Raw genomic sequence first — 8,669 nt, forward strand, 5'->3', positions numbered from 1 at the left:
CTACCTCTGTTTTAAAAGCTCTATGTTGGTTTTGAGATTAGGTTGGTGTAAAATCTAGTGTTTAGTTTGGAGGATAGCCGATGTAAAACTCTAATCTGTTTTTAAGAAGGTTTGTGGGCATAACCTATGAAAAGATCACATATATAGTCGAAACTCTCCAAAGGGCAAAACCTTCGCCACCGACTTATAGAGAGATCTAACCAAGAAAATAGGACAGAAGTCCCCCAGACTAATAGGAAAATCCACCTTATGGATAAAAGTGACGAAGTAGGAGGAAAAGTTATGAGGAAGAGACTCCATGCAATGGAAGTGCTCAAACATAGTTATCAGATCCCCACTCCCCAAAGGAGAGGCCAATGTTTTTGAAGAAACATAAATTAAAACCATTAGGGCTATGGATCTTATTTCCTCTACAATGGGAGATATCATAGTTGATCTCTAAAGGAAGAAGGGGGGGAGTCAATCCCCCTATTATCCTCCAAGGAAAGAGATGGGAAAAATACACCATCCAACTGAAGACGATAAAAAAATGGTTCAAAAAATTGTTGTGTAAAAAACCTAGTCACATATTGTATAGTCTCAACCACTCCTTCTAACCAAGACTCCCCCAACATGCAACATCAATTTTGAATTTCTTCTATGTCAAGTCTTAACACTTGTATGAAAAAAACTCGTGTTGACATTTTCTTCCTTTAGCCATTTAGCCTTAGACATTTTAAACAAAAGAGACTCATGATTTTCAAGGAGAGACCAAAGATCATAAATGACCCCTTTTATCTCCGCTAACTCTTACTGCTAAATGACACCTTGGTCCCCTTTTAAATTCAAAAAATTTATATCTTCTCTTAAAGTATCAATTCTATGAGACAAGTTACCAAAGACTTCCTTATTTCAACCTTTCAGCATTCCTTTCAAATATTTAAGCTTCTCTTGAAGGACAAAGGCTTTCTAAAACACCGAAATGAAATTGACCCAACTAAAATGGACCACTTCAAAAAGGGCATTATAGGCCAACCAATGATTATTTATTCTGAAAGATTTGAGACCCAACAATGATTTGCATAGAGAGAATGTGACAATGATCGAAAATATCTCTAGAGAGCGCCCACGGAGTCATAAGGCCCTAACCTCGTACTAGGCCTCAGATACAAGGATCTTATCTATCCTACTAATAACCCTACAATTTAGTTGGAACTAAGTAAAGAAAGATCTTACCTAACAGGGGGAATTAATAAAATTTGTTTGAGAGATGAAATTAGCAAATTCAATACAACCAACTGACCCATGAGACTGAACACAAACATCATCCTCAGACGCCTTTTAAACTGCAGAATGTTCTCTCACATTTCTTTTTTTCAAGTAGAAAACACTTATAATACACATTGATTTAATAATATTATAAAAAAACCACACACTATATTGTTGTGTTCTTACTTTCATAAACATTCCCACAGAAATGATATAAATAGTTTTAGAGAGAATATCATTTTTTTTATAAATGATTAATTATTCATTCATTAGATTCTTGGACATAATATTGGCATGTGTCCTTACAATTACGAAAATATTACAATAATTTGTTACTACATACTTGCCAACTAACCTTTTTAAACTAAATAGAATATTACTTAAATTTTTTAAAGAAAAATTAACACAATTGTCTTTGCAAGTTACCATGTAGGAAATCTTCTCTAATAGTAAAACTCATCAGGGATTTTTTTCAAAAAGAAGGTAGTCTCAACTCCACATCAACCATAGTCTCTTGATGCAAAAAGTAACCACTAAGCCAGTACTAATGTTTTCCATTATTTTTATGCAACAAATACTCATCTTCCCAAATTTCTACCTGTCTTGTTGAATTAGCTTTTCTCTCTAAAACTTCTTGTAGTGTCAAAGAATCATACGGAGGAGGAATAATGCATGGAGTTGAATCTCTAGGAAACATCACCATTGACTCCTCCATGAAATTCCTATGTGTACCTTTATAATCACATGCCATTGTTTCAGAACAAAGTTCCTCAGCTCCTAAAGGTATAGTTGGTTTGAACCTCAAAAGCTTTGCATATCCATTAAGAAGATGGAACATGTAATCATATATATTGTTCATGTCTAAGTCCTCTTGCATGAATTTGCTAGAAGCCTCTCCTATTGCTTGTGCCTAATAGGTAAATTGTAGGGAATCAGAGAAATACCTAGCTACTAAAATTCAAATACTCAACACAATGAATGAGAGAAATACCTTATCAACATGGCTGTTGCCCCATTCCACAGCAAACTTAAGAGACGTGCATTTCGAATCGTCTCTAATAGGCCAATAGTGTTGTAATGGAACCATGCCTCTTATGAAAAAATCATAGTAATTTGGTCTTACATATAATGTCATGGAATCACATGCCAAAATGTACTTCTCACTGACAGACCAAGAAATTCCTTCTATGTATATCTTGTACCTATGTGTGCATTGGTTCCCTAAGTTGGACTCTTTGTAACCTTCATGAGTTTCTTTCTTCCAATCCTATGACACAAACATACATAAAATGAGTTAATATCTATCTACCTGTGAAGTGAATTGCAAAGAAAAAACAATGAAAAATTGATTGAAAAATACTTGTATGTATAGGTGATTCTTCCAATCATTTTCTGATGTAACATTGCATTTTAGAAGATCTTTCCTAGTTGCAGCAACTGTAGGGTTCCCTTTCCAATAAGCATAAGGTACTCTATCCTTCCATTTTCTCCTTTCAATTCCTTCTTTTATATCTTTCAAAATTCCATTCCATGGCTTTATATTTATCTCAGCCCTATTAAAAAATCATTATTACTTAAACATTGCTTTAAAAATATAATTAAGAAAGAAATGAAGTTAATTTCGCACTTACCATCCCCAGAAAGACCAATCAGGAAAAACGATATCCAAACTCGATTGATCAGAACAATATCCAAACAAAGGTGGTGGGGAAGTATTTGGACCTTGAAACTTATCCGACCGAATAACCGGTCTATCTTCACAATCGAACATTAGTTCTAAGTCCGGTATCTTGCCAGGGTACAGTCTTAACAGTTGCACAATACTCCACAAAGTGAACACATCTCTCGTATGAAATGATTTCTTATACCTTTCCACATACAATTTTCCATCCACAATCGCGATCTTAAAGTGTGCTGTTCTTCTCGCTCCTTCCAACATTTCCTTTGTGATCCCTTGTTCTCTCCATGGCTTTAGATCTTCATGGATCCATCTAAAGTATGAGGGACAAACATTGCTATTTTGATTTGTTGGGTTATGTTTTGTAGGAAAGTAGTCTCTTGGACATGTTTGTTTCTCAGTCTTGTTCCTTTTGCTGCATCTAAGTGGAAATTGTTGTTCTTCGTGTTTGATTATGTCGATGCATGAAGGGTTTTGATTTCGAACGGAATCACCTGAAATTAAGTACTTCAAAAATAATTGCCATATTAGTTTCTTGTGTTACAATTTTATAAATAATAACTCAAAATTGCATGCTATGATAATGCATAATAATAACTCACATTATTGGAGGGTGGAAAATAACAGAAAGCAGCAACTAAGCAAAAGAGAGCAACCACAGTGGTGGTAACTTTGGCTTTCTTGGAGAACAAGCTTCTCTTATGATTAGATTTAGAACCTCCCCTTAAGTGTTTTAGATTCGTTTCATTGTACTTGTTCATGTTTGAGTTCAATCAAGCTTCTCCAATTCTTGTGTGTTGCTGTTGAAAAAGAGAGAGAAGAGATGCGGAAGTAAAAGGAAGAGCCATGTTTGAGTGATTTATTGAAAGTCACCATCAATAATCAGAAATCCACGTGCTTGCTTCTTTTTGAGTTTTGCATTATAAACATTAATTTAAGTGCTTATGTCAACTTTAAGCTATTTTAGCGATCAAGGATCTTTTTATTAGTATATCTAGAAAAAGTTCCTCCAAGAAAATTTTTCTTTGCTACTCCAGCTTTTGACATGATTTTTTTTTGGAACTACAAGATGACTTTGAGTGTACTAAAATTTGTTAAAAAAAAAAGGAATTTTTATTTAGAACTTAAATTTTTATTTAGACAACTGTCATCGGCTTTGTTTGCGAGTTTGGAGGGGAGGGGAGGAAAAAACTTTCGAAAACGATATTTTTAAAAACTATAAAAAAATATTTATAATTTTTTTAAAAAATAATTTTATTTAGAATAATAAAACAGTCATTATCATTATTATATTTTTAATTTTCAGAATACTATAACAACCTAAAAATATTTGAAAAATTTCTGTAGACTATCCAAAACCTTTTTTCAATACAATTTTTGAGTTTCTCCATATTAGGGGGTTTTTGGTTTTATAAAGAAAATGAAACCCTCCAAAATCCTCCAACGATTTTGAGGTGTTTGGAGGACCTCAGTCTAATAAGAAGCTAGGGTGTGGCCATTATGTAGAGTTGAAGTCATTGGATAATTACTTGCATTTAGATGTTCCTGGTTCTCTTTCAAAGACCATTGGATGCACCTAATGGCCCATTTAACACACCCAATTTTAAGAGAATTTTTCATTGCACTCGTAGGGTGAAAAATACCCTTAAAAACTCTAAAACACACTTAATTGTAAGAGAATTTCTCATTGCACTTATATAGGGTGAAAAATACTCCTAAAATACTAAAGAGATATATATTTATAATTACAAAAACCCAGCATACAAAGCCCAAAACACAACCCATTAATTATTAAAATAAAATATTATGAATATCTTATAATATATTTTGTATTAATTTAGACTATTTTAAAATTAATATATATATATATATATATATATATATATATATATATATATATATATATATATATATATATATATATTCAATATTCTATTATTAAATAACGGATCCACAAACCAAACCGGTCAAACCCGATATCTACGAATTGCCTAAATCGAACATTCTTGCTGCTTTTTGGCTTTACGATTTTTGGCAATCTCAAAATATATTTTCTTTCTCTTCATCAACAAAGATTTTAAGGAATACTTCAACATGATAGGTGTGTGGGTTCTTTCACTTATAAATGTTCAAGTCTCTATTTTTCTAATCAATGTGGGACCTCCCCACACTTTGTTTCTCAAAGTTTCAAACTCACACTTGTTATTCTCAACACTCTCTCTCAAGTGTGAGTCTATCCACAATAAGGATGACAATGGACAGTGTTTAGGAAGGATACTACAGTATACCTGTCTCCATAGTCGCGGTTTAAAAAAATCCCCGTACCTAAGCCCATACTCGCGCGGGCTCCAACGTTTACTCGTACCCTATGGGTACCTCAATACCCATATTCGTACCCATTTACCCGTATTTGTTGTAAAATTAAATCGATTAATTACAAAATATCAAATAATTTTTTTAGCAATATTAAAAAAATTATGGATGTTATTGTTGAGTTAACAAATAAAAAAAATACTTTTAGTAAAATATGTAATAGTTCAATAGCGATATAGTTTTTAAAAATTGATAAACATACATTTTTATATAATAATCTAAATGATATTATATAAATATGTAGAGCGGATATGGGGCGGAGTGTGTAGTAACATACTCGTGCCCGCATCCATACCCGCTTATTTTAATGGATAATCATCTGTGCTTGTATCCGTACCCATTTCGTAGGTTTTTACCCAACCCGTTATGGACATTTTTTACGGATACCCATTGGGTATGAGACAAATTGTCATCCATAATCCACAATGAAATTTGGGACTTCCTCACTATTTGTTTCTCAAAGTTTTCAACCCACACTTGTTATTCTCAACACTCTCTCTCAAGTGTGAGTCTATCTACAATGCTCCCTCTCTAGCGGAAGCTCTTTCATCCACACACACTTTTACTATCATTGACACTCTTCAACAAGACACCTCATATCCACCATCTGTGAGGAGTACTTTTGATACAAGAAAGTCAATCCCTCACTCGAACCAAACTCTAACTCCAGTGTCCGAACATCAATTTGGGGATTAACATAAAACAGAATTTAAATTAAAGTTTTTATTTTTTATGAGCAACACACTTTTGTGAGAGACATACCACATACTCACCAAAAATCTTAAGGTGAAAGATGTGTGAAAATCTCAACTTTTTTAATAAATGTGAACTTCCCCATACTTTGTTTTTCAAAATTTCCAACATATACTGGATATTCTCAACACCCTATTTTTATTTTTTATTTTTTTCATTTATAATACAGTTTTGATCTTTTAAAAACAACAAATGTATGGATCACACTGATTATTTATCTCTACATATATCTCTAAGATATAGAAGATTAAAATCTCAAATATACACATTTGAATTAGATTAATTCAATTTTGTATCCTCTAAAAATAATAATAAATAAAAAAGAAAAAAAAAACTATATATTTTAAAAAGAGATACAAATAAGGCAAATCTAAGGAGAGTAGTGTTATTTTTTCCTATCTAAAATAACGTATTATTGTAAATTGTAATAGACATTTACGTGTATAATACTCATATTATTGACCAAACTAACGAGAATTATGCAATCTTTAATTGACTTGGATTTTTGAACATCAATACCAATGCTAAATACATGTGCTAACTTAGAATTGTGTTAATCAAGTTTTCAGTCCTTCAAAACAGACTGAACCTTTTGATTTGAAATCTTGAAGCCTATTTATTTTGAATATCCATTCACCATTAAAAATTACATGTCCTAGTAACTTATATATCATAATATAATAGTAGCTTGTAGTGCAAGTAACACTTAGGTTGTAAGTGAGGTTAAAAGAATGTGAGTTGTGTAACAATTGCAACAGCCTGGAACAAGATTGCCATCAATAGCATCTCACAAATGTCTCTTTTATATATTTGACCAAAATAAAAGTCCTCTTGATGTTCAATTTCAACCACATGTGAATTCAAGATTAAAGTTTTAGAAACTACAAATGCGAGCTTATCGGATGAAGCACATTATAGTATTTTCTTTATTTCTTAAACATAGTATTTTCTTTGTTTTGCAGGAACTATGTCGAGCAGGCAAGATCGGTTGTTGAAGGCGGCTGCTGCTAAGGTCAAGGCAAAGAAAGTTACCAAGAGTCGCTTGTTTGAGATACAGCCTGCCCAGGGATCTGGATCCGGAGCATCCTCCTCGTCTCCTTCTGGTGCTCAAGCCCCCATTTCGACCGTCGAACAACCCAACCCGACTGTGCAGCTCTTAGTTCAGCCTTCTTCTCCTGCCTCCTTCGTAGATCTGGATGTCCTGACTCCGAGGAAGCGTTCACGGGTAGATTTTGTGGACTAGGTGGACCTGACCAGAGATGATTCTCCGGAACAATATCAACTTCCTCCTTGTTTCCTCAGGAGGACCTATTTTGAAGGTGGGTCATCCATCTCCGTCTTGCGGCAGAATCTCTCCTCTTTGAGGGGATGGAGGCAACAACCAAAACAAAAAGTGTGGCACAAGATGCTTCTGATATGATGCGCATCCTAGAGATAGTCGTCTTGTACTCCGATGATGGTCCTCACTCTGCCGAGATGCTACGACAGATCACAAAAGATTATAAGGGGAAGCTGGCGACGCCAGAGGAGGATTATAAGAAGAGGTTGTTTACCAAGGACGAGTAGCTGGGAGCGAAAGATGAGCAGCTGGCGGCAAATGCTGAAACTATGGTTAAGAAGGTGTTGGCTAGGATTTTCGACTTCTTAGAAAATCAAGCCAAAATATAGAATATGAAAAGAATGGTTGTCGCAGGCAAAAATATTGGGTCGAACCTCATCCGGTCGACTGGAAGCTAAATGGCTGAAAATGGCTTATTGAGCTTAAGAAAAAAAAGGCTCAAAATGTAGGTTAAAAGACCATAGATTCAAAAGAAACGGTTAATATCATGCAAGAGAATGTTTTGGAGGGAAAAGACTGGATAAAGAACATGGAGTCATGGATTGAAAGTTACGTGAGGGAATGTGGAATCAACAACCCCCATAGAGCAGTTATTTTTTATGAATTATAAATAAAGAGTTTTGTACATAGTTTTAGGGGTTCACAATTTACAAACGCCTACATGCATACACTCAGAGTACCCAAGCGAGAGAGCGAAATGAGTCAAGCAAGGGTTGTGTATGTTTGAACCATCTACTTTTATGGAAACTTTAAATGTTATGTCATTTAATTTAACTCCTTTAGTTTCGTTGGTTTGATCTTCACCAAGTGTTTTCTACAATACTCCCATTTGACGATCAGGGGTGTTGAACGCCTCCCTTCATTTTTGTTGGTTTGATTTTCACCAAGTACATTGGTGGAAATACATATATTAAATCTTGAACGTGTCGATGCCGTGTAGACGCTATCATAGAATCGAAGGACTTTTCATTAAAAGCTCTTGAAAACTAAAAGCACTGTTATGATATTCTTTGGTCGATCTCACAAGCAACCTTTAATAAGAGACTAGTGAAGTTTATCAAATCCAAGGGTAAACAGAAGGATACTACTTTGCTTGACTAAGCCTACCAGTATGCCCTCCTGGCGAGGACCTTTTATGGGGCCATGCAGGTCTCGACGCTCAGATAGGCTGCTCTCCGTAAGTCTTTGGCTCCAGCCGATGACGTATCTGATGAGATGAAGTCCTTCAAGACTCGTGCAGAGCTAATGACACTGCCTAGGAGACCTATAACTCGACCA

The 8,669-nt window shown here is 34.5% G+C and overlaps 1 protein-coding gene across 1 annotated transcript; it reads right to left on the minus strand.

Moving 5' to 3' along the window:
• Nucleotides 1-1,530: 1,530 nt before the first annotated feature.
• LOC131635784 (uncharacterized) lies at nucleotides 1,531-3,764 on the minus strand. Its single transcript, XM_058906430.1, has 5 exons — nucleotides 3,529-3,764; nucleotides 2,880-3,433; nucleotides 2,609-2,801; nucleotides 2,240-2,515; nucleotides 1,531-2,158 (listed from the first exon to the last, which is right to left on the minus strand). Exons 1-5 carry the CDS (start codon nucleotides 3,685-3,687, stop codon nucleotides 1,793-1,795), a joined length of 1,548 nt encoding a protein of 515 aa, XP_058762413.1. The 5' UTR covers nucleotides 3,688-3,764; the 3' UTR covers nucleotides 1,531-1,792.
• Nucleotides 3,765-8,669: the final 4,905 nt, after the last annotated feature.

This window comes from Vicia villosa, unplaced genomic scaffold (assembly GCF_029867415.1).
Source record: "Vicia villosa cultivar HV-30 ecotype Madison, WI unplaced genomic scaffold, Vvil1.0 ctg.001544F_1_1, whole genome shotgun sequence".
NCBI lineage: Eukaryota > Viridiplantae > Streptophyta > Magnoliopsida > Fabales > Fabaceae > Vicia > Vicia villosa.

Excerpts from the sequence above, each read along its gene's own strand:
- LOC131635784 (XM_058906430.1), bottom strand. The coding sequence starts at position 3,687 with ATGAACAAGTACAATGAAACGAATCTAAAACACTTAAGGGGAGGTTCT. Across the intron at positions 2,802-2,879 it reads GATTGGTCTTTCTGGGGATG|GGCTGAGATAAATATAAAGC; the intron begins GTAAGTGCGAAA and ends ATTTTTTAATAG. Across the intron at positions 2,516-2,608 it reads AGAATCACCTATACATACAA|GATTGGAAGAAAGAAACTCA; the intron begins GTATTTTTCAAT and ends TTTGTGTCATAG.